The sequence below is a fragment of the Selaginella moellendorffii genome, unplaced genomic scaffold (genome assembly GCF_000143415.4).
Source record: "Selaginella moellendorffii unplaced genomic scaffold, v1.0 SELMOscaffold_57, whole genome shotgun sequence".
Classification (NCBI taxonomy): domain Eukaryota; kingdom Viridiplantae; phylum Streptophyta; class Lycopodiopsida; order Selaginellales; family Selaginellaceae; genus Selaginella; species Selaginella moellendorffii.
In genome coordinates, this window is record NW_003314318.1 from 1,000,286 (window position 1) to 1,023,456 (window position 23,171).

General features: G+C 42.9%; 6 protein-coding genes across 14 annotated transcripts; 3 read left to right on the plus strand and 3 right to left on the minus strand.

Annotated features, from left to right (window-relative positions):
- Nucleotides 1-1,286: 1,286 nt before the first annotated feature.
- LOC9654605 lies at nt 1,287-3,781 on the minus strand. Its single transcript, XM_024688364.1, has 7 exons — nt 3,664-3,781; nt 3,534-3,605; nt 3,447-3,486; nt 1,974-3,387; nt 1,846-1,927; nt 1,736-1,783; nt 1,287-1,677 (listed from the first exon to the last, which is right to left on the minus strand). The coding sequence occupies exons 1-7, from the start codon at nt 3,762-3,764 to the stop codon at nt 1,674-1,676; spliced, it is 1,761 nt and encodes a 586-aa protein (XP_024544132.1). The 5' UTR covers nt 3,765-3,781; the 3' UTR covers nt 1,287-1,673.
- A 3-nt stretch (nt 3,782-3,784) lies between these two features.
- Nucleotides 3,785-5,082, plus strand: LOC9654803. Its single transcript, XM_002983223.2, has 2 exons — nt 3,785-3,873; nt 3,932-5,082. The coding sequence occupies exon 2, from the start codon at nt 3,935-3,937 to the stop codon at nt 5,039-5,041; it is 1,107 nt and encodes a 368-aa protein (XP_002983269.2). The 5' UTR covers nt 3,785-3,873; nt 3,932-3,934; the 3' UTR covers nt 5,042-5,082.
- Nucleotides 5,083-5,106: 24 nt separating this feature from the next.
- LOC9654606 lies at nt 5,107-6,233 on the plus strand. The gene is made up of 3 exons (XM_002983224.2): nt 5,107-5,586; nt 5,652-5,759; nt 5,818-6,233. The coding sequence occupies exons 1-3, from the start codon at nt 5,107-5,109 to the stop codon at nt 6,085-6,087; spliced, it is 858 nt and encodes a 285-aa protein (XP_002983270.2). The 3' UTR covers nt 6,088-6,233.
- An 828-nt stretch (nt 6,234-7,061) lies between these two features.
- On the minus strand, nt 7,062-9,614 carry LOC9654607 (phospholipase A(1) LCAT3). The gene is made up of 11 exons (XM_002983347.2): nt 9,132-9,614; nt 8,987-9,078; nt 8,806-8,924; nt 8,614-8,749; nt 8,502-8,553; nt 8,334-8,434; nt 8,088-8,273; nt 7,875-8,032; nt 7,759-7,813; nt 7,652-7,705; nt 7,062-7,602 (listed from the first exon to the last, which is right to left on the minus strand). Exons 1-11 carry the CDS (start codon nt 9,379-9,381, stop codon nt 7,099-7,101), a joined length of 1,707 nt encoding a protein of 568 aa, XP_002983393.2. The 5' UTR covers nt 9,382-9,614; the 3' UTR covers nt 7,062-7,098.
- An 89-nt stretch (nt 9,615-9,703) lies between these two features.
- On the plus strand, nt 9,704-11,414 carry LOC9654804 (probable ribose-5-phosphate isomerase 3, chloroplastic). 2 transcript variants are annotated; one of them, XM_002983225.2, is made up of 10 exons: nt 9,704-9,936; nt 10,079-10,128; nt 10,222-10,314; nt 10,369-10,410; nt 10,465-10,527; nt 10,585-10,671; nt 10,756-10,806; nt 10,863-10,976; nt 11,035-11,109; nt 11,164-11,414. In XM_002983225.2, the coding sequence occupies exons 1-10, from the start codon at nt 9,756-9,758 to the stop codon at nt 11,299-11,301; spliced, it is 894 nt and encodes a 297-aa protein (XP_002983271.2). In that variant the 5' UTR covers nt 9,704-9,755; the 3' UTR covers nt 11,302-11,414. The 2 variants fall into 2 exon arrangements, with proteins under 2 accessions (XP_002983271.2, XP_024544064.1); XM_024688296.1 differs by having other exon boundaries at nt 10,082-10,128.
- Nucleotides 11,388-12,956, minus strand: LOC9654608 (high mobility group B protein 3). 8 transcript variants are annotated; one of them, XR_002993990.1, is made up of 9 exons: nt 12,807-12,941; nt 12,655-12,695; nt 12,439-12,573; nt 12,310-12,367; nt 12,133-12,177; nt 11,986-12,066; nt 11,859-11,915; nt 11,644-11,770; nt 11,388-11,550 (listed from the first exon to the last, which is right to left on the minus strand). XR_002993990.1 is itself a non-coding variant. In XM_024688300.1 (9 exons), the coding sequence occupies exons 2-8, from the start codon at nt 12,690-12,692 to the stop codon at nt 11,744-11,746; spliced, it is 441 nt and encodes a 146-aa protein (XP_024544068.1). In that variant the 5' UTR covers nt 12,693-12,695; nt 12,807-12,956; the 3' UTR covers nt 11,388-11,550; nt 11,702-11,743. The 8 variants fall into 8 exon arrangements, 6 of the variants coding, with proteins under 6 accessions (XP_024544068.1, XP_024544065.1, XP_024544069.1 ...); XR_002993989.1 differs by having other exon boundaries at nt 11,820-11,915; XM_024688300.1 differs by having other exon boundaries at nt 11,702-11,770; nt 12,807-12,956.
- Nucleotides 12,957-23,171: the final 10,215 nt, after the last annotated feature.

Consider the following 23,171-nt stretch of genomic DNA (forward strand, 5'->3'; position numbering starts at 1 on the left):
GTATAAAGGTTTTTGTTATAACCAATCATATTTAAATATTCAGATCAAATTGTTTTATTTCCATATCTTATAATGTTTTCATAACAAAATTAAATTCCAACTTTCAACACCTACTAAAATTACAAATATATAGTCAAGTCATAACACACAACTGTTTGCTGAGAATGAATTTGACTCCTTATACATATTTGACAAGACTTTATATTTTTTAACTAAAATGTCATTTAGAGTTTTATTTTATTATAATTTGTAATTATTAGAAACCTATCATTTTATTATATTTTTCAGCCATTAAATTAATAATTCTTTATTTAAAGAACTAGACTTATTTAACTTTTTTTTCTATGATTTTCTGGTATATCAATCATTTTACTTCAAAAGTTCATACTATTGTTAATCTTGCTATTACCTCAAAAATTCATAATGTTAATTCAGACTGTAACAATGCTGAAAATGAAGTGTCATCTAGATCATTACCTGTGAACATTTTTATATACAATAAATCTCAAGCTTTCAAACATAAAATAGATGCTTCACTTGTTTCTAAAATTTCTTTTGCCAGACTTTAAGTGTTATAATTTTTTTAAAGCTAATGCATACTATAAAACATCTGGGTGGCATGGCTCGGCATTTACTGCTAAGTAGCAGCTTAATGATTTTTTACAATATTGAAAGCTATAAAAACAGAGTTCCTTAGAAAATTCTAATTTTTATTTTATTATATCCAGAGCAAACTTCCATGGCTCCAGCCTGGAAAACTTTGCCTTCTTTGTTCATTTTGGTTCTGCTTAATGTCAGGACGAACTCCATGTCCAAGTAGACTAAATTACCATATAAAATAAATATGGTTAGCTGTTTATTGGACTTTTAACTTTAATATTTTGTATCCTAGTGCAATAGACAGAAATAATATCCCAAATCAGCCATTCGAATACACAAATGGCAAGCTATTTTGTGTGCACAGTGCTTACTTTGATTATTATTGGCTTGAAAGGTCACGCTGTTGATGTTAATCCAGATTGTGCAGATGATGATTGGGAGACTGAAATGAAGTGCCATTTAAAATATTACCAGCATTCCCAAGACGTGAACGTTTTTATACATGATGGCTCTAAAGATTTCCATTACAAACAAGAGCCTTTTCCCCTTGTTGAGAATGCTTATTTTATTAGAAAACGAACAACTTTTTATGTTATAGTTTTCAAAGGGAGTGGATATTATGAAACTTCTGGATGGCATGGCTGGTCCTCATGGGCTTTCACTGGATGTTATACTCACACTACAGATACCAATTCAGTGACATTTTATAGCGTTTCAGACTGTAAAAGTTAGAAGTGCTTTTAATCTCACTAAGTAGTTCATGCAGTCCTTGAGATTTCGAAGAGCAATTCTCCAGGCTCACAGGTCTGGAAAGTTTGGCTTTCTTGCGCTTTTAATCTCACAGACTAGTCCTTGAAATTCTATCTTACTGCAATTCTCCATAGGCTCACAAGTCTGGAAACTTTAGCTTTCTTGCACCTCGGTTTTCGCGGTAAGTTTTGTCGACTTTGAGTCGGCCTGTAAAGCCTTGTGGCAGCTGGCCGGGTTCTACGAAGTCAAAACGAGCCGGAAGTTCCAAGTTGCATCTCACGAAAGCTGTGCACGAGGTTTCTCCCCTGGTTGTCCGGAGATTTCTATCTACAGAATGGAAGAAACAAGTCGAGATCAGACTGACAACCTCGAGCTTGAGACTCACTTTTGCTGCTTGAGTTCCTTCAGTCGAACTTCAATGTTGTGGACGACGCTACACAAAACCAAAGTGGATCGATTGGGATCTACTTGAAAGAATAAAACTACGTTGCTTACCTCTCTGGTAGCGATGGCAGCTCCTTTACAATCGAGAGCACCATGTCAGCTTCACTCTCGTGGCCTCCATACGTCGTTGGCTCTGCAAAAGCTTGTGAGCGTAAAAGAAAACGATAGAGGCTACTAACCTGGCTCAACGTCTCCAAATACTTCCCCGCCGCTTCGAAGGTACTTTGTAGCGCGAGGTCCAAGAGCTCCAGCCAGTTTCTCCTTCATGGCTCGCCCGATCAGAACATACGCAAGCGCAGCAGTCTCGTCGGCAACTCCAGTGACATCCTTGTCGACTGAATCCACCTGCTCGTCATCCTCGAAGTTGATCTTCCCCTTTTCTTCCGGATTCTCTTCGATCTTGAGCTGGGACGAGCATAAGCTGTAGTCGAAGGTGTCGAAGTCATCGTCGTCAGCGTCGTCGGCGTCGGCCTGTTTGGCGGACATTTGTGTTTCGATCCACTCCCAGCTCACTTGCGCCAGCTCGCTGCTAAGATTCAGCACAGCCTCCACTTCTGCTTCCTTGCGCTTCGGGTTCCGGGTGTCAGCTACGCTTGAAAACTTGAGACTTCGCGGTCTGGCTGCCACTACCATGTCCACGGCCTCTTGCACGGACTCGGGTACCGTCTGACGCGTACATCTGTAGAGCGCCTCGCGTAGTATGTTCTTGATGGACTCGACGTAAACTCCTGGATGTTTCATCGTGTTCTTCTTGGTTTGTGTCAAAGTCTCATACACCGCCTCCAGTTCTTCGAATGGAAGTGCGTGGAGCTGGGCGATGGCCGAGAGTAGCTTTGTTTGCAGCAGCTCGGTGTCCGGGTGTAGAGCATCTAGCTTCAATACAAGCTGGTTGTCGTGCCCCTGAACTTCACGTGCATGGAGACTGATCACCCACAAGGCCCTCTGCAAAGGCTGTGGCAAGCCATCCGAGCCACCTCGCGTAGCCTCTTCCAAGAAGTTCTCGCAAAGTCTTGTGACGCGCGCCACAAGTTTTGCTCGGGTACCGCCGATCTTGACGACATATAGTTGCTGTTGCTCGTAAGGCTGCTCGGACAAGAGATCCGCCATCGCACGCAAGCAGCGATGTGGCAAGTCCTGTAGCGTCGAGAGTATCAACTTCGCAGCTTCTATACGACTACACCCCTCCGGAAACCGAGGTAGCTCCATTGCTGTGGATCCCGGAAGCTTTTCCGTATCATACCGTATTCGTTTTCGTTTCCCTCGCGATCCCTTCAAGCCTCTTAAGAACTTTACTACGTTTTCCAGCCCCTGTTCTCCAGACTCTCCCAGTCTAAGCCCGATCTTTTGCAGGATGGAACGCTCCAGCCAAGCCCGATACTTCCTTTTCTTTGTGTCTTGCGTGAGCGTCGAGAACAAGGCTGACACCTCTGAGAAGCGTAGAGTTCTTATCAGCGTGGGCAGACCTTCCAGGATTTCCAGATTCGAGAGCCCGTCCAGATTGTTTACGTCCAGCGCATTCTCACTATCATCGTCTCCTTCCTTCAAATGGTCGAGTGCTGTCTCGACTACGTTGTGGATCAGAGAGTAGCCATCCTGGAAATGTAGCACTGATAGAAAAGAAAAAAAAAAGTGAAAGAAATCCAAGAACTTACGCTACTATCATCCCTCCGTAGAAACGACTCAGCAATACATCTACAAAGAAGAAAGAAGAAATAAAACGAGCAGCGAGGAATAGTTACTTCTCATCGTCAACAAACGCGCATTTATCCATGACGCGCAGCGTTGTCTCGGGCCAATTTCGTCCCAGCCATCTACAAACAAGCAAGAAGCGCGATCGCGATCTATTACCAGCGACTCTAGCTGCTTTACCTGCGCTTGAGGACGAGCTGCTGCTCCTGGAAATAGATCGCCGCCATGAGCTTCGTGGCATCCTTTCGCAGCGCGTCCCAGTCGTGGTCCTCTTCCGCCATTGAGCTCTTTATTTCTCAAGAACCCTAAAACTCCTGGATAGGAATCGAAATATTTCTTCTTCCGGATGAGGAGGAGCGAGCGATCGCGGTGGAGCTGTCCTGGGAGCTGGTAAGTCCGCGCAGCCATCGCAGCGCTAGGAAGGCCTAATCGCGTTCTCTGTTTCCAGGCCATGACCTCGCGGAGCGCCGCTTCTCCGAAAATGCATCACCACCATCGCCCCCATTCGGCCGCCAAATCTCTCCCCGTGGCGCTGCGAGGAGCGCTGCCGGTAGTACTGATCGAGGCCACCAGGAAGAAGAAATCCTCGCTCCGGAAAAATGGGGAGCTAGCCTGCCCCGTCAAGCCGCCATCGCTCTTTGTCAAGCAATCGCCAGTCCCGGCGCGGCGGCCTCTCCGCTGCGTTCCATTCACGGATCTCGAGACAGGGCCGGTGGAATCGCGACATTCTCGGCAGGGAAGCGATGGTGGAAGAAAGAGTGAATCGTCTTCTTCTTCTTCACTGGTTATGGTGGAGGCGAGCAATGCGATCGAGGAACAGGGCAAGGCGTCCAAGTGGGCGAGCTTGTTCGAGGCCGCGAGCACGAGCAGGCCTAGCGGAGAGTCCCAGCAGGATCAATCCTCCAAGGACGCGGATGCCTGGTTTGACAAGATCTTCCCAAAGAACGTCGGCCAGGCGAAAGAGGGCGATGCCTTCGCGGCTCCCAAGCTCAGCGCCCAGCAGGAGAAATCCATCCAGCAGCTCCAGACGCTGGTCAAGACGCTGGGAGTGGCGACGAGGAACCCACCACCGCCAACCCGGAGGAACAAGCCGAGTAACAAGATCATCCGGCAGCTTCCAGTCCAAGGCGGAGCTGGAATCGTGGACCCAGTGCCATTTTCTTCGATACTCAAGAAGCTCCAGTCGGTCTCCACGGCGGGGGCTCCAGCGCCTTCTTCGTCGTCTCAGCTGAAAGGATCGACCAAGTTGGCAGTCCAAGAACAGGAGGAAGAGGGCGAGGATTTAGAAGATGGTGGATCGAGCGAGGAGGAGACCGACTCGGAAACCGAGAGTGATGAAGCTGGCGGAGAGATCCTCCAGCAGCAGGAGGAGCAAATCGTAGCTTCATCGTCAGCGATTGAAGAGAACGAAGAACAGCCCCAAGAAGCATCGATCGAGGAGCAAGTGAATCTCGCCAAGCTAACAGTGGTGAGCTTGAGATCCATCGCCAAATCTCGGGGCCTCACTGGATTCTCGAAGATGAAGAAGAGCGATTTGGTCGAGCTCTTGAAGAACTAGCATTCTTGAGATCTTTTGAATTTAAAATTTTCCCGCAGAAATCGCCACCGTCGCTCCCGGCGTGGATGATCTCCACCGCTGCTTTAGGGAAAGGGCGTAGCCCTAGAGGAGAGCGATGCGCTCGAGTAGATGGCCAGCGAAGCTGCGGCTCCCGGATCTCCCAGGCAGAGATCTCCCACTCAATCGCCTCAGCAATCCCCGCGGGAGCAGGCGCCAGCAGCAGATCCAGAGCCGCGAGCTCCAGATCCACCACCAGCCGAGGAGGATGTGACCGCTCCTCCCGAGCCCCCAGCGGCGGTGGCGGCGGCTCCACCAGCGACGACAGAGGTGAGCGTGGCTGGAGAGGACCGGAAGCTAAGCCGCTGGAGCGGCAGCTGATCAAGCGCGAGGTTGTTCGTGTGGAAGCGGCATGGCTCAAGAGGAAGAAGGGAAATCCCAACCTCAATCCAAGGGGATTTCAAGTGATTTGCACGCTCAGTGGCGGCATGGATCCCGCGACTGCGAAGAAAGCGTCGATCGGATCAAAGCCGCCTCCACTGATCAAGGTAAATTCTAAGCTTGTTTCTAGAGTTGGATGGTTTGAGAAGCTTTTTTTTTTGTTCTTGGACAGGATCAACGCGAGCCACCATTCAAGAGCATTGCGGTTGATGTCAAAGAGTTTCCAGACGCCTATATGTTCGTAGCAGACGTTCCAGGATTGAGGAACACGGACATCAAGGTAGAGCTTCTGTCTAGATTGTTTCAAAGATCGGATTTTTATCGCTTTTTCTCGACAGATCGATGTTGTCAACGATCGATTCATGACGATCTCTGGCGGCCGATCCCGCAACGATGAACCCGGTGCTTACTACATAAGTTTAGAGCGCACAATGGGCAAGTTCATCCGGAAGTTCCAGCTCCCAGGGAACTCTAATCTGGATGCCATGAGAGCAGGCTGCCAAGATGGTGTTCTTACAATCTTTGTCCCCATGGCGCCGCCGCTTGCCGAGCCCGTCGTCCGGCCAGTGCTAGACGTCGCCTGGGATAGAAGAAAGAGCAAAGGCTAATCTTCCATCACATTGATAGATGAGAAGCAAAATTTTCCGGATTGGATAAGAAGGATTTGTTCTTCCTGGGTTTTTTTGCAAGAGCATTGTAAAGATGAAGCAACCATCGAAAGAAGAAATGGGGCATCATACGAATGCTTTGTCAACACAAAAGAATTCTGTCCCGAAAGATGGTGTTTGACATAGAGATTGAAATCATCTGCCCCAACTTCACTTCTTCGAGAAAACCATTTGTTCTGTCAGCAAAAAATTAGAGTGCCAATGTTTGCACATCAAATAAATCTATCAGACAAATCGGTCATCCTCCAGAACAAGAGCAATTCTCAGAAATCTCGTGTGGATTCACCGTATCTCCATGTCCCGGAGGAGCATCAGATGGAGCTCTTGTGTGAAGATCTCATCACCGAAAACGCACACATTCTAACCTAAAAGACTCCCACAAACCCTAGCCCTATTGTGGGCTTTATATCCAAGATCAACGGCCAGGATATGCAATCTATACCTACGATATTTTACCATCTAATGGTTGTTATTCATTTGGATTAATTTTATGATTTTTAAACATGTTTCACTTCCTAGTATATTCTTGTTTATTTTAGTTGATATGCAATAAAATTAATCTTGATTTATAAATTATAAATAATAATAGTATTATTTATTAATTAAATTATTCAATAATACTAAATGAGAATAACACTACTATTAAGGAAATCAAGCATTGTTCCATGCAACATGTAGCAAATTATTAGAATTCTCTAACTGTAAATTAATTTAATTTTATAGCCATTTAATTATTTATATAAAGGTAAAAAGCTATTTATTATTATATATTTTAACTAAAAAAAATGACAAACTTTTTTTTGGGCAGATTGCTAACGTTTGATTGCTATTACCTCAACAACTCCTAGTATGTTATTACTTCTAAAGTTCATACTGATAATAATTACTATAGTATTATTATCTAGCCTCTCACATCACTTTGACAAAATTTACATGGTATTTTTCAATTTTTTACATATTGTACAATGCCATGAGCTTGGCCGTGGCGGAAGCCATAGCTTTCTCCACTGCAATGGCAGCCTTTTCTCGATCGCTTCCTTCTGCCACACCGGCAGCCGAAACGCTGAGGTGATGGAACTCGAAGCCTTTGTGTGGCTCATGAGGTGTGGCTCTAGCGTGAGCTTGAGCTCTAGCATCCTCAGTGTTGATGGTGAATACTACTGAGTTTTCGGTGTTGTCCTCGCTCTCGCTACCACTGTTGTAATCTTGGCTATCCTCGGAGTTTGCGTCCCAGTTGCTGTTCTTGTGGGACATGGCAGTGTCACTGAGACAAAACTGTGCTTGTTTCTCAATCGCTTCCTCGGACTTGTGTGGGGCAGCGTGAACCGCAACCTTCTTCTCTTTGTCTTTGATCTCCAGGATGTCTTTGAGGAGGAGAAACACCGCGTTTGATCTTAGTAGACCACGATGGTTGCCTGGAACCCCATGCCTCGCAGTTGCAGTGAATCCATCAGCCTATGAAGAAAGCAGAGTTTAGAACCGGGTGATAGAAACAGAAGGTTACCTTGGAAGACTCGGATGGTACCGTGCCATCTCCATCCACATACTTAAAATCGGCCTGCAAAGTCCAAGGTTTCTTTGAGTAAGCATTAAAAAAGAGCTTCGCATTACCTCAGTATGGAGAATTTCCTTGAGCTCCACTATAGGGCATTTTTCACTCCCGTAGCTAGAAACAGTGGAAAAAAATCACCAATGAAAGTTGGCTATGAAGAACGAAGAAGACATACCAGACGTCGAATGGAGTTTTGCATGAAGTGCCATATATGTTGTAGAACTTAAAATCTTTTGGAAGCTTTGCAGAGAACCATAGACGGCGGGACTCATTTGCCCACTCTAGAATGCATCTATTGAAAGGAATGGGTATCGTCTTGTCATCATAGCTCAGCTGCATAGAAAATGTTTAGTTTACCAGTATACCCAAAGAAAAAAATACCACTAACCGTGTTCTCTTTAAGTGCAGCTTCCATCACAGAAACACACTCGAGGGGTCCATATGAGTGTAGCTTGACGTGCCTGGGATTGTTATCATGCTTTCTGTGCCGCCTCCAGACTTGCAATTGTGGAGGGCGCTCCCATTCATGCGTGAGAGATGCCATCATCTCGTACACGGAAGGACATTCGACAAGCTGAAATGAACAAAACAAATCTCTTGAAGCAATCAAAGCTGAAACAGATAGCTTTGTTACCAATTGATGCGTGCTCCACTTTGCAACCCACAGTTCCTTTTGCCATCCCTTGAGGAATTCCACTCCAGTCAGGAGGCAGTCTGTCACAAACGCCGGTGCCCCTGCAATTCCAAGTTTCAGTGCAACAAAGAAAAAGAAAAAGAAAAAGAAAAAGAAACAGCATTTCACCTTGAAAAGGTGTCGCGATTGTCGTCCAAGAATTCACAAGTTTTTCAAAGCTCTGACAAAAATGCAAAAAACTCATAAGCCCGAGAGAACTGCGGAGCCAATTTTCTCTTACAGCAGAATGAAGTGCCAAGAGGGATCTCACTAAAAGTCCTCCCATGGAATGAGAAATGATATTAACTTTCTTCCCACCTGAGGTTTTGTGTATGGCCTCTAGTCTTCGTAAAAGACCATCCACTGCCTCTGGGAGCCTGTTCCATTCCGATAGATAGCTTCAATTCGAGCGAACTTACACAAATCCAAGTACCTGTTGCTCTGGCGAAAATCATAGCCATAGCCAAACAAAGTCGTGCCTGCCTTGTACCCCCACTGCTCCAATTGCTCGATCAAATCGTGAAAGTTATACACGATGTTTAGACGTATGAACTGGTGGAGAAAAAAATTTGTGAGTCGAGAAAAAGATAGAATGAAAGAACCAAAACATTTACCACAGCGGGGTCGAGGATGTCACAACTAAACAATCCATAGTTCTCGTCTGGAACTTCTATGTGAGATTTTGGATCCAAGGACAAGGTTTTCCCTGCAAAGCAATGGCGTCCCACCTCCCAAACGATTCAAGTTTCAAATGCTTACCCGTTGCCGGATCATAGCGCGACCACAGCTTCTTCTTGAATTCGTGATCCGCAAAGAACAAGCGCACCCAAACGCGCTCGGCATTGTCGCTGTTGTCATCGTCCACGGCATTGAGAATGGAGCCGCCAATCCCAGGCACGAGTAGCACCGGCAGCAAATCGCGCTCGCCTGCATCGTCTCCGCCATGGCCCTTGCCAGAGATCCATTCCTCAATCTTCTTGATAATCTCGTCGAAAATCCCGCCAAACATGATCGATCCCGCTAAGAGTCAATCCCAATCCGCCATCGCAGCTCGTGCCGCCCGGATGCCATGCTGGCAAGTGTCAATCGATCCACGCCACCACTTGTGCCAGTCCACAAGGACACGCGATCACGCCACACCGCCACTATCGCATTCTTCACGTGTGCCAAGAGCCCTAAATTCTCTCTCATATGTTGTCTGGAATAACACTTTCTAGGATCGCGGTCAAATCGCAAGAGAGAATCGGTCGTGCCCAAGAGCCCTAACCCTATCCTCAAAATCAACGGTCGGAATATGCAGTCGCGGGTTCGATTCCTGTCCAGGGCCCCCCACTATATTACCACCACAGCTATGGCTCGGATCCAGGCGTGATATTCCTTGGAATGATGGCTGCCGCGATTATGGCAGCCTCCGTGGCGCCGTGCGCGCCCCGGGACGCGATCGATTGGAGCCGCTGCGGGAGGAGCTTCGCCCCCGGAATCTCCAGATTCTCGTGGGCTAGAACACGGGGGATCGCCGGCGGGAGGAGAAGGTCCACTTCTATGGGAGCAATCGTTGCCTCTGGTGAGAGCAGTAGATGCTAGTCACTCGCATTTGCCCTCTCTCGTCCAAATTCTCTTCGCGCAGCCCTGGAACTATTCTTTTTAGTGGACTTCTTTTCTGTATGTTCTAAGCTTGCATTGCGAAAATGGTTTGATGAATGTAGCAGCCAAAGTTCTCACGCAAGATGAGCTCAAGGCCATGGCTGCTGATAAGGTCTCGCTCTCGTTCCTTCCTCCCGTGCTTTTCTCCATTCTTGTTCTTTTTCCACTTCGAGCTCTAAGTTTTCTTTTCTTCTTTGCAATGCAGGCGATCGAGTACGTGGAGAGTGGAATGGTTTTGGGACTTGGCACGGGCTCCACGGCTGCGTTTGTAGTTGCAAAGCTGGGAGAACTCATGAAGGTACGATCGTTTCCATGTTTCTACAGCTCTCACGGGCTGGAATGTCTTACTCAGTCTGGAAAGCTCAAGAACATTGTTGGAGTTCCCACGTCAAAGGTTTGGGGAAGAGAATCACTCTCCGATGTTCACCAGTGCGTGTAAATGGTGTAGAGAACTGCTGAGCAAGCGGCTTCACTCGGAATACCGCTCTCGGTTCTCGATGATCATCCAAAGGTTGTTCCAAGATTGTGAAGCAACAACGTCCACTTACCACTCGAGCGTTTCGTGCAGATAGACCTCGCGATTGATGGTGCGGACGAGGTCGACCCCGATCTTAATCTTGTCAAGGGACGGGGAGGAGCTCTTCTTCGTGAGAAAGTACGCAGTTTTGTCTCTTGCTTTCCTTGCTTATTCTCAATCTAGTTCCTTCCTTCCTTTTGCGGTCGGTTTTGAACAAAATAGATGGTGGAAGCAGCTTCGTCAAAGTTCGTCGTTGTTGTGGACGAGACAAAGGTAAGAGTCTAAAGTTCTCTATGCGATCCATGGTTTTGATCCTTTATTTCTTGCAGCTGGTTGATGGTCTTGGTGGAAGTGGCTTGGCTATGCCCGTCGAAGTCGTCCAGTTTTGCTGGAAATACAACGCGGAGCGATTGAAAACCCTCCCGGAAGTCGCCGGCTGCGAGGTTGGTTATATCTCTCTTTCTCTTTCGCAACTCTGCAGCTCCCGTCGTTTTGGAACAGGCCAAGCTTCGGTTGGACGGAGACAAGCCTTACGTGACTGACAACTCTAACTACATTGTGGACCTCTACTTCAAGGTAATGGTGTTTTTGATCTTCGCAACACTCACGATTTTGTCTTCCTTCCACTAGACACCAATCAAGGACGCAAGAGCAGCAGCCAAAGCAATCTCTTCCCTGGAAGGCGTCGTTGATCACGGCCTCTTCCTGGACATGGCGACTGCCGTGATCATCGCCGGGACGAGTGGAGTTTCAGTCAAGACAAAGTGAGCGCTATCTTCTTTGACTGATCGAAACAAAACAATTCGGCTGTCAGTTTCAATGCTTGCTAACTTCTCGGGAAGCTTTTTTCTAAATGGATTGAATTGGTATATCTTTCTTTATTCGTTCATCTCGCACACAGTAGAAGTAAAACACTGCCAGACTTTCGTGAACTTTGTGTGAGTGTGCGTGCGTGTGTGTGTTTGAAAAACTCGTCGGTGTAAAGCAGCATATAAAAGAAGGAAAGCTTTGGAGATCCTGCACAAAGGAACAAGAAAAGAGCAATGAATAAATCAGCGAATCTTCACAGCTCTTATGCAAAGAGATTGCAAACTAGAGACTAAACACAACCTGCAAAAACAGCGATTATCATCCAAGCAATGGCGCCTAAACCAGAAAGAATGCATACACATTGTTTGAATCTGGTTGTGATCGATGGCTTTCTCGACATCTAATCATCGTCATCGTCCGCGTCCTCCTGAGAAGAGTAGAGATTTAGAAAACTTAGAAACTTATAAGAAGCATACTTCTTCGTCGTCGTCATTGCCAGCAGACTTGGATTTTACCTCTGATTCTCCGGCGGATCCATCCTCCTCCTCCTCCTCTTCCTCCTCCTCGTTGTCCTTCAAAGAAAAAGAGAGAAGAAAGTTTGAGGAAGCCATCAAGACGCACGAACGAGCACGAGAGAAATACCTTCTTTTTGTTGTATGCTTCCAGATCCTTGTCGTAGTCGGCTTTCCTCTTGGCAGCTTTGGCGTGGTAAGGCTCCTTCTCCTGCATGGGACGAGGAAAAAAAAATAGATTCTCAACACGTCGGAAACTAGCGAAGATATCGTGTACCTTGTCAGACAAAGATTTCCACATGTCTCCTCCCGCTTTTCCTATCTGCGAGAACGAAGATCACCAGCACGAGTGAGAAGCAAGAATGAAGATCACCAGAACGACGAGGGAAGAAAAACAAAACCAAAAAAAAAAAATCTCTTGACAAGACAAAGTTCGAGAAGAAGGTATGCTTACAGCGGCAACTCCCTTGACGTCGGGATGATCCTTCTTGTACGTCTGCCTAAACTCTTCCCTGTGTGATAGAAAGATTAGAAAGCAGCGCAAAACGAAAGAAACGAAAAAAAAAAAAAAAAACGCTCTCACAGAAAGATGAAAAATGCGGTGGCTGGCTTCTTGGGTTGATTGGGATCCTTTTTCCCCTTTGCTTTCACGGGTTTCTTCGCTTTGGCTGCCTTCGGTTTGGTCTCCTTCACGGAGAGGGCCTTCTTCTTCCCATTTCTGATCCACAAAAAATTAGAAAACTAAAAAACAAATTCCAAGCTCGGCTATGGCGAAATCGGCCAGGGCGAGATATCTTACTGTTTATTCGTAGCTGCCGCCGCTCCACGCTTCCCCATCTCCTAAACCAGAAGAGAAAACTATGAGCAAGCGATCAAAATCACAGAATGCCCACAATCTAAGCGAGGAAAAGCGGAGAAAAGGAAATCTAACAAGCTTTCCCAATCGCTTACCGGAGCTTTGGAACGCCGAAGCCCTGATCGATCCTTGGCCGCGTCGCCTCAGCCGCGTACTCTCGAGCAGATCAAAGCAAAGAAGAAAAAACACTACTAGGAGATAGAGAGGGCAGAATAGGGGCTGGATATTCCGGAGCGGAATTTAACGATTAGATATTCTGAGACAGAATATCTACTTGGTTACTTCGTTTCAAGTTTTTACTATACCTCTAATTCCTGTGGCTTCATCAGCTTCCTTTTACCCAACATCACTCTTTGAATCGCCACCCTTCGAACTATCCCCGGTATCGACACCTTGTTCCAGACTTTCGGTGCGTGTATGAACAATAAGATAGGAGGTGAGAAATAACAATCAATAAGAATGGTGAATGTAGTTTACCCTGGATTGCCTTTAGCAGCGATCTCATCCTGAGGACCACATCCGAGGTTTCAGTGGGAGTGCTATAGTTGAGGGCCTTCTGCATCTGGTGCTGGAGTGTATGATACTTCAGGGGGAGAGGAGTACACATTGCAAATCCCAAAAGATTAAAAACATAGAGACTTGTAAAGGATGAGTTTTCGTAGGTTTGAAGTGTGAGCAGCTTACGCTTATACAAAATTGTCACAGTTTTAACAGACACACAGATAACTTCCATAAACAATGAGAAACTATATGACGCTACCTTTCAGAAGAACCAGAAGCCACTTCTGTTACGTGAGACGTTGTCACTACTTCACGAATGACCTCCGTTTGATTGTTTTCAGCCACTGAGGCTAATATCAACGGTAGAATGCTCCATCGTTTCAGCTTCCTTTTTGACGGCAGTAACTTCTGTAGGCGTGACAATTTCAGTCACCTGTTCACTTGTTTCTTCGACGCTAATTAGTTCCGTGGCTTCAAAAACTAGTTCAGCAGTTCCGACGGTCACCGTACCACTGTCGACCAAATCATCTGCACGTAACGTCATGTCGAGTGTAGTAAACACAAAATCTCTCATACTTCATCAATTTCGTTGGTTTTGCATTACCAACTTCATTCTCAGCCTCCGTCACATTGCACTGCATGGAGGTGAATTCATGAGCTCACTAGCCGGGGTTTCCTGAGACTGCATCCGGATTGTCTTCCAAACGATCTTTACTATCAACAGCTGTGCTTTCGTCAGGTTCGATGACTACTTCTGGTAACATGTCCTCGCGAGTGCCAATTTCACTATCACAAAGTATTTAAGGTGAATTTCTTAGACAAGAAAAGGGTACTTACTTGATAGTGTTCATCCTCGTGGCCAATCTGAGATTTAATTCTTCAGTAGAAGAATTACAAGAAAAACCGTTAGCTTGACCGCCAGCACAAAAACAAAAGTATTTTACTCGTTCTCTGGAGCTTCGATATTCCCAATTGTTTCCGCATCCTCACCAGCATCAGTGTCTGCAAAATAATAAGACATGATAAAAACTATAGAGAGAAAAGTAGGAAAATCTCAAAACGTTTCATAGCACTGCCGATGTCCCATTCCACGACCTCGTAACTCGATTTTCCCTCATCTGCCTTTCAGCCTTCAACTTCATTAAGATCCGCTCCAACTTCAGGTTCAAAGCTTGAGGGAGAATCGAGAAGATTGATTTGTGTGTCCTCCACAATGACACGTTCAGCATTTCCTTCCTCCTGTTCTGCATGGCTGTTCATTCTCAGGAATCCTGTTGTCACCATTTTCGTCAGATCCTTTGGGAGTAAAGGTTTCCTCAGCCTTAGACCCCACGCAGAGAAAGACCACTACATATCAAACAAGAGTCAGCCCCATTGATCACGAAAATAATGAAGATACTTACCGTCTACTGCCATCATCCAGCCTAGAGCCAATTTCAAACATGCCGGTTCAGGGACATTCTCCTTGTCCATGTCTTTATCAGCTTGAAGTACCTCAGTAGCCCTTTCATACCCATGGTTCTCGGACCTGCAAAACAGTGTTTCATTACCATCGATCAATAAGCGTTGCTTACATTTCAGTGTCGGTTAAACGTGTTGGGGATTGAATTTCAATTGGTAAAGTGTTATCAGGTAGCATCTTGATAATACCTTCCGTTGATAAGGTGACCTTTTCAACCTCGGTTGATTCGGCCGTGGTCGAATGCAAAGTCGAAAGTTTAGCGCTGTCCGTATCATTACGCTATAGAACGAAAAGGAACAAGGCCGTTCTTACATTTTAGCCGCGGGAAAGAAATCCCTTCGCTTTCCTTTAGGGGATCAATTTCCTTGTCGTGTGCAGGAAAACTGTATGTGAAGGTTAACTAAGACATGTCAGGATAGATAGAAAACTCACTTGGTCTAAAAACTAGCTGGAGTTTCCTTTTTCACGCTTAAAACACCTGACGGAAGAATTATGTCAAGCATCTCCAGCTTCCCGCCAAGACGAATAACAGGAAGATAATGAGAAGGTAACAAGCTTTCGGCCTGTGAAGAGAGCGATCAAGCCAAGATGTTAAGGGAAATTGTAAAACAATATGTACATGGCTAAAGTAAGGATGATTGCATAGATTGTTCTTCACCTTGAAATGAGAACCATTAGAACGAAACTAGTGAAGTACCTGAATTTGCAAGATGCCTTTTTTATCCGATGGCCTTTGTCAATTATAATGTAATGCCTACTCAATTTGGTCTATTGTTTGTCACAAGAATATTAAATCGTTGCTAGCGTTCCCTAGATAAACTGCGATCAACAGTCAGTCATGAACAAACTTCCGTGCTTTCGTGCGCTGAACAGATGACGCCGCTCATCAGGAGTACCAGTATATGCAAGTTTGATCTGACATCTAATTTGGCAACACCGATGAAGGTACAACGCCTCGATCATGCTTGGCCTCGTTTAGATAGCATATCAAAGCAATCACCTGCAAACCACACATTATACATCACAGCCTTAACAAAATAATAAAGAAACGTACCTGAATAGCGCGATCGTCAAGTCTCTGCATCAGCGTCCGCTACGGAGCCGACTTCTCGCTCCCGGGGCCTATTACTGATGTGTCCAGCTTCTCCGTGGATTACACCGGCTTAGTAGATTGCCTGCTTGAGAGTGGGATGCGGGCAACCTTGCTGAAGAATCCTGCCCAAGTTTGTTCGTGTGTTCGTCGTCAGGCCCTGAAGGAACTTGATAACATCCCCGCTCTTACACGCAAAAGGACCTTTCTCGGCTAGCAGCGTCGGACCCCCGGAGATAACTCGGACGCTCGAGGAGGAAACGACAGCGACGAGTGAGAAGCTTTTGCTTCTCACATTTTTAGCATAGCACCTAAGCGCCAGACTGTAGCTGGAATTTTTCTTCTTGCGTATACCCTCAATCCCTGTTACCCGACTAGTTCTCCAGACTCCTGCTCGTCCTTCTCGTTGCTTGCTTCCAGTTTCCCGGCCCTTACTATGCTGTACTAGAGTTACTGGAGCATTCTATACTATTCCCAACGTTCAATAAGTAGACTTGGTGTAAGGATCCTTTCAAGGAGAAAGAGAAAGAGGGGATTACTCAGTGAAGGAAATGGCGAGACAGCGCCTGACCGTTGGAAGGAGGCGATTCGATGTTCACATCTGCAAGGAAATGTACTTGATCGAATCAACCTCATCAGAAGATTCCCGTTTGAATCGAAAAAGCGACGATCTCGCAAACCCTAATAGCATTCTTCCAAGAGTTTGCTCGAGTGATGACGATCATCCTCACTTATGAGACGCATTCGGGTCGTTGTCTCACCAAAGATCAAAGCAAAAGTAATGATCCGAAATTCAATACAGTTTTTCATACAAAGGGATCACTGACCATTCTCTATGATCTTCCTCAGTGGCTCCTCTGGATCCTCAGACTCGCGCCTATTCGAAGTGCTGGCAAAGAAGAAATGATTTATAAACATTTAATCGCACCTTGTAAACTCCTTAATACATGAAAGGCTTACTTTTGGCTCTCTAGGGTTACTAGATGGCCGTGTCGTTGTTTTCTTTGCTTCGAACGCACATCCCCAGCCCGGGTTTCACAGGTTCCTCTCCGCTTTGTGACAGTCTTATAGGAGAGCACACTCCCAGCGGTGGCTACAAGGTATGGGAATCATTCGCGTCGGAGCTCCAACTCTTTCTCTCCGCGCTCTACTCACAGCCGGATAGCGCCCCAGTCTTTACAGATCCTCACCCGCTAGTTGGTGCTGAAACCACAAACCGCGAAGAGGCATCTGCAAGACTGTATGCGTCCCTTGTGATTCCGGTGCAAGAGCTGTCTGCTGAGTACCACAGACGGTTTCAAGTTGGCGGTGGACTCCATCTCACCCATATCGAAGCTGCATTCGTCATGTATGGCAACGCGGACGAAAGTACTTCTCAGCCGCCAAATGCATTTGCAACAAATACCCTTCGAGGGTTTCTTGTGCTCGAGCCAGACGTGTTGCTGCAGGGTCTGACAGTTTCGGGTGGTGATGCCCACAAGATATTTGCTCGAGCGGCTGGCTATTTATACTACAACAGATCGGGGTACGCTTGTGTTACAAGCATTAAGCGCGCATTTTTTTGCAGGCTGAGCCGTGAGGAGGACGTTTTCCAGGTCTCTGATCACGTCGTCTTTGATATGAATTCGCCACCACACGGCGCACGATCGCCGACTCTTTTCGAAGCTCTCTTCTTCTTGATGCACCTCATGTTTCAGGAGTCAAATCTGCCTCGGCCACAGCAGCGTTTGGATCAGCCTTTTCCACGCAGAAAACGAATCAAGTATAACTCAGCTGGACCCAGCACAGTCAATGCTCGGTCCAGGATCTACAAGGAACAGGCTGTGGATCTGCGTACACAGATGTCAGAGCTTTGCAGATCTATGAACTTCAGCTTCAAAGACATTGAGGACATTGTCACACTACAGCTCTCGGATTTGAAGCTCTCGAGCTGGCGTCAGATTCACTCTGGTGAACAAGTCTCTGTCTTTCAGGGGAGATTCAAAGGCGAAAAGGCTGTCTTCAAATCAGTGGACGTGTGCAAGGCTCCCGACAAGCTGCGGAAGATGGTACGTGAAGTGTGGGTGATGGCGAGATTGAAAAGCCTGCAAGGGGATGTTATCCCTCGCCTCTATGCGTCTGGTTTCCTGGATGGAGGGATCTGGCTTACCATCATGCAAGACATTGGAGGAACGAGCATTGACAAGAACTATGAGGAGCTTTACAAGGATAGCTATCTCACCGCAGCAAAGTCTGCCTTGAGCGTGATACACAGGGCAAATGCGAGTCACGGTCGAGTTGAGTCCTCCAACATCATCGTTGGAGAAGGTGGCAAAGTTATGTGGATCGACCTTGAAGCAGTGTGTTTCTTTGGCTGCGATGGCGATGCAGATGATCTGTTGCATTTCGTTCGTGAAGATCTTAAACAAATCCCGGTTTGTAGATCAAACTAATTGTATGGAAGATCTAATACTGTAGCGTTTTCATGTTCCTCTATCCACGAGTGGAAAGACTATCCAAATATGCGCTCTGCTTGATTTCGGGATTCTGATCTTATTGAAAGCTTGACTATGAAGACATAGGAATTATTTGATCATAGTAATCGTAGTTTTTTTATTTTTTATTTTTTGTAAAATAAAGAAAAATTGCCTAATAAAAGATTAATCTACTTTGCATCTCCTCATCTCCAATCTTCTTCTTGCATTTCAGGCTAGCTGTATGTGATAATGTATATACTGAATTGATTTTGCAGTTCTGTTTTGGAGTCTACTAATTTTGTAATGCACAGTTTAAAAGGTCGTATTAATCATGATAACATTGTAACTCCAATTGTGGATATTAAACAACCCTGGCCAACGACCAATCGCTCTGTCACTACTGGCTGAAGAAACACAGCCACATTGGCAGATCGGCCATTTCCCATTGCCCTGTTGCCCTTGCTTGGATACATTTGAGAAAGAAATTATTAATGGTAAATAAAAGCAAAGCAGTAAAATCAGGTGCAAATGAAGGTGGAGAGAGAAACAAAAATTCAAACCAATAAAAGAGAAATTTACACTAAATCCTAGACCCTTCTACTTTTTTCATGTTAAGTAAATATAAAGTTTGAAAGAAATATTTAAAGCAGATATAATTATCCTTCTTACTAGATATGGTAACAAATATGTGATTATGCTTTATATTTACAATATTTTTATACTTATACAAGCAATCGAAACTTGATTGTCTATAATATTTTTGTCATAGGATATGCCATGTATGCATGTGGCATGACATCTCATATTACCATGAAAAATTGATACCATATAATTGTAAGCAAGAGTGCACTTTTTTTTTCAATCAATTAAAAGTTTTAGGATTTAGATTTGAGTATTATTGTGCTGTGTGACCTCTCAGAAAGTTCAAATTTAAGAGTTTACAACCAATGCCCACATATAAAAGAATTATGTTCAAAATATTATTTTATGAGTTATACTATATTACAACAATTTAAATAAACATGTATTTTTCTTTTATATATTTTGCAATCTTACATAATTTTTTACCAAGCCACCCACCTTAGGTACACCTCTTCTCATGGGAGGCATATCTTTCCCCCAAAATTGCCATTATAAATTGTTTGCCATAATTAAATTTATAATTAAAATAAAAAAGTTTTTAGCAAATATATAGCAATGAATATGTGATTACATCTAAAAACATTATATATTTACACATGTGTGAATTTTCTTTTTAGTTGCATACAAATGTATTATGCACACAATCACTTTTCAATTGCTATATAGGAAATCAAAACATAATTATGTATATGATATTTTTGTCATGGGATAACCATGGGGTATGACACATCAAACTGCTATACAAGACTAATGCAATATCATTTTAGATAACATGATGTCACTGTAAATTTAGTAATGTTTCTTTTGTATCATTCTTTTGTCATTGAGCACAGATTTATGATCTCTTGATTATGATCCTCTTTTTCTTCTCATTTCACATAGTTATAATTTATTTCTTGCAGCTTAAAAGTGTATTTCAATTGCAATATGCCCTAATTAGTAAGCACAATGCTTCAATCATTCTTACAAATGCCCCTCATTTCTATTTGTAGCATGGTGCCCTAATTTAGGTAGTAATCGATTAGAATGGAGGGGAATATCAATTTGGAGTGCAAGGGCAAAGGGCAAAACATTTCTTTCAATGCTTGGGGTGTTGAGTGTGGTGGTTTTTCCTTAAGTAAATGGGCTTTGTTATAATTATGGTAATATATTAACTCCATTGATTTTTTATTTTCTAATCACAAGTGTAAACTTTTGGCCTTATAGTGGTTTATTGCACTTTGGTATAAATTGATAGTGTATACTTTTTGTTCTTGGGTCTTTGCTTCTTGGTATGAACTTTATGGTTGTTGTAGTCACTATGTTGTGGTGAGTGAGAAAAATTGCAACATAATGCTTACATATAAATAAATTTCTACTTTTTGTAAGTTTCTATTCATTCCTCTCTAATGCATGTCTTAATGTGTGTGTTATTTTAGATTCTTTCTATATTTTATAAAGCTAAAACTTTAGTTTTTCTTTATTCTTTACAAAATGATATATAGCTACATGTAGTGTATATGGTTTTCACCCTTTATCATATGGTGTTTTACTATAGGATAACCATGAAACCTAACCCTCTACATGGTACATGCCACGTGTCCAAGGGCAATAGAAAGAAATTTGAATTTTAGAGCCTTGGGCCATTAAATGAAGGGACTAAACTAAACTCCCAAACTTGCATCCAAGGACTGAAGGAATTAAAACATAAAGTAATTCTTAAGAGTTTAGCCTAAGAAGCAAAGAAACAAGAGTATGGAGTGACATTGGAATTGTCCTAGAGTATCTAGCTTCCCAATACCAAAATTAGCACGTAAAATGGAGCCAAATGAAATTTAGTATTATTTTAGTATATTAGTGGCTTAACATGAGGATATAAGTACTCCACCAGCTAGTATGGTATAGAATTTGAGCTTAAACTCAAACTAGATGTAAAATAAAGACAAACATGTATGTGAAATTTATACTATACCTCATGTTGGTTGGTTATATTCAATTTACCCACTATTGCTATTATATATTTGGAGCCCTTTATAGCCTTATGCTTTGGGCTTTCACCCTAGTACTAGGAGTTATCTCTAAAATAAGCTTCAAACTTACTAAATATAGAATAGTGCTAAATTGCAAATTTGGACAAGTGACTAAATAAATATAAAACTATACATTTTCTTTGTTCTCCATTTTTTTTTTTATTCTTCTTGGTCCTTCTTTACTCCTTATTTCCTCTTTCTCTATAGAAATAATAGTGTAAAAAAGTTTCAAACAACAAGAAACAATTATTAATTCCTACTCACATTGATCAAAACATAGTCACATATCTTGCTTCTTTTTGTCATTCTCTAGCATCAAATTAGTATAATGATTTTTCCACATTTTTAGATCTTGCATGATTTTAATATTTTAGGTGTTTTTGTCCTTGATAAAGTTTCAACTTTTGGTTCTCCAATCTACATGAAAGTGTTTCATTGTGACGTTGCATTTGGTCTTCTAAAGTTTGCATAACAAAAATTTGTATAAAAATTTGAATATAAGTTTTGAGGAAACAAAATTCTTTGCCTGGTATTTCTTGCTTGCTCTTCCTCTTATATCTATTCCAGATTTTAGCATTGTCAATTGGAAAAAATAGCATTAGAAGGAAAAAAAAAATATAACAAAACTTACAATTTCACAATTGTGAACTTTGATTTTATGTTGATTTAAAGCTAGTGAGGAAGGGTTTAGGGTTTAAGCCATGCTTGATCTACCCACTATCCCTACTATACATTTGGAAAACTCTATAGCCGTATACTTTGGGCTTTTACCCTAGTACTAAAAGTTAGTCTCTAGAATAAGTTTGAAACATATTAAATATGGAATGGTACCAAATTGCAAATTTGGACATAAGAGTAATACCATTGTGTTTAAAATAAGCTCTACATTCCATAAATATACATAACTCACAAATCTAGACACTCTTTATAAGTAGTTAATAAGACCAAACAGAACTAACATGTGGGGCATGATAGCAAAGGTGTTTGATAGACATAGTAAACTATCATTTGGTGATATTAAGGGACTAATCTTAAATTTTTTTCATAATAACATGTATAGAAGTTGTTATCACAAGAATAAAATAAAACATTTCTAGCCTATAGTGTTGGAAACTAGAGAGGAAAGCCAAGCCCTAAACCTTAAATTCTAAACTCTTTTTTATTGGGGAAATAACTAACCAATTATCTTGAAACCCTCCTCAAATATGGATAGTATTTGCTAAATGGTCTTGATGGAATAATCTATCTAAACCCTAGGGTTTAAATATCTGTGTGTAGGGCACTGCATTCCTAGGATTTAGAGAGATTGTTAAAGACCATTCACCCAAGTTACTAAATGTTAAAATCTTTGGAAGGTTGTGATAGCAATATAATTAGTTTAGTATCTATTATTTTATATATATATATATATATATATATATATATATATATATATATATATATTATATTAATTACTTTGAAGTAGTTTTGTGTGTTATTTTATTTTTGGCATTTATCATAGCCCTAATCCCTAAATCCAGGGTTTAGGGTTTAACCCTAGAACTGGGTTTAGGGTTTAACAGGGTTTAACTCTAAAACCCTAAGCCTAGGGGTTGGTTATGCCTCCAAAAATTATAGCTGAAATATGTCTATGCTTAGAATATACTTTGGGTTTTAGGATTTAAATGTTTTGTTTTAAACCCTAAACCCTAGGGTTAAAACTTTATAATAAGAAACCCTATTAGGAAATGGTGGCTTGTAAACTATTGCTAAAGTTGGTCTTGGTTTAGTCTTATATGTTGTGTAAGTCAGATTTTTTGGATTTTTAACTCCATCTTAAGAAGATGGAGAGGGTCAAATATATAAGCATCACTTAATTTACCAAAAAACTATATATATATATATATATATATTCATTCTTTATGTCCTTTAGGGACCAATTACAAAAGAATTGGGCAAGCTGATCAATTGCTCTAAAAAAGAGTCATCACTTGCTCAGTAGGAGGGGAGCTAGACATTGCTGATGGAGTGCATCCCCTCCCTGGGCTGCTCAAAGGATTGTATCTAATTTAGGGTTTAGGGTTAAAGAGTTAAAGTGAATGATTTTCTTGTTGTAAGTCCAAAAACTCTAAAATGTCAAACTCCTAATGCCTAAACATGGAATCTTCAACTAATGAAGAAGGTTTATTATCTGAGATACACTTATAGAATCTAGTTTGCAACATAACTGAAAAAACTATCAAGCCTCAAAAAGAGGAAAAAATGAAAGGAAATCTTTATGATAGTTTAGTGTAACATATGTGATTATGGGATAAATTAAG

What these genes read in the sequence shown, in the direction of transcription:
- LOC9654605 (XM_024688364.1), bottom strand. Translation starts at nt 3,764, where the DNA reads ATGGCGGAAGAGGACCACGACTGGGACGCGCTGCGAAAGGATGCCACG. An exon ending in GCGTTTGTTGACGATGAGAA is followed by an intron (nt 3,487 to 3,533) that starts GTAACTATTCCT and finishes TCTTCTTTGTAG; the next exon opens with ATGTATTGCTGAGTCGTTTC. An exon ending in CTGCCATCGCTACCAGAGAG is followed by an intron (nt 1,784 to 1,845) that starts GTAAGCAACGTA and finishes GGTTTTGTGTAG; the next exon opens with CGTCGTCCACAACATTGAAG.
- LOC9654607 (XM_002983347.2), bottom strand. Translation starts at nt 9,381, where the DNA reads ATGTTTGGCGGGATTTTCGACGAGATTATCAAGAAGATTGAGGAATGG. An exon ending in AGTGGAGCACGCATCAATTG is followed by an intron (nt 8,274 to 8,333) that starts GTAACAAAGCTA and finishes TGTTCATTTCAG; the next exon opens with CTTGTCGAATGTCCTTCCGT. An exon ending in AAAACTCCATTCGACGTCTG is followed by an intron (nt 7,814 to 7,874) that starts GTATGTCTTCTT and finishes CACTGTTTCTAG; the next exon opens with CTACGGGAGTGAAAAATGCC.
- LOC9654803 (XM_002983223.2), top strand. Translation starts at nt 3,935, where the DNA reads ATGACCTCGCGGAGCGCCGCTTCTCCGAAAATGCATCACCACCATCGC.
- LOC9654608 (XM_024688297.1), bottom strand. Translation starts at nt 12,692, where the DNA reads ATGGGGAAGCGTGGAGCGGCGGCAGCTACGAATAAACA. An exon ending in GCGGCAGCTACGAATAAACA is followed by an intron (nt 12,574 to 12,654) that starts GTAAGATATCTC and finishes TTTGTGGATCAG; the next exon opens with AAATGGGAAGAAGAAGGCCC. An exon ending in GCAATGACGACGACGAAGAA is followed by an intron (nt 11,771 to 11,819) that starts GTATGCTTCTTA and finishes TACTCTTCTCAG; the next exon opens with GAGGACGCGGACGATGACGA.
- LOC9654804 (XM_002983225.2), top strand. Translation starts at nt 9,756, where the DNA reads ATGATGGCTGCCGCGATTATGGCAGCCTCCGTGGCGCCGTGCGCGCCC. An exon ending in TTCTCGATGATCATCCAAAG is followed by an intron (nt 10,528 to 10,584) that starts GTTGTTCCAAGA and finishes CGTTTCGTGCAG; the next exon opens with ATAGACCTCGCGATTGATGG. An exon ending in GAGCTCTTCTTCGTGAGAAA is followed by an intron (nt 10,672 to 10,755) that starts GTACGCAGTTTT and finishes TGAACAAAATAG; the next exon opens with ATGGTGGAAGCAGCTTCGTC.
- LOC9654606 (XM_002983224.2), top strand. Translation starts at nt 5,107, where the DNA reads ATGATCTCCACCGCTGCTTTAGGGAAAGGGCGTAGCCCTAGAGGAGAG. An exon ending in AGCCGCCTCCACTGATCAAG is followed by an intron (nt 5,587 to 5,651) that starts GTAAATTCTAAG and finishes GTTCTTGGACAG; the next exon opens with GATCAACGCGAGCCACCATT. An exon ending in TGAGGAACACGGACATCAAG is followed by an intron (nt 5,760 to 5,817) that starts GTAGAGCTTCTG and finishes TTTTCTCGACAG; the next exon opens with ATCGATGTTGTCAACGATCG.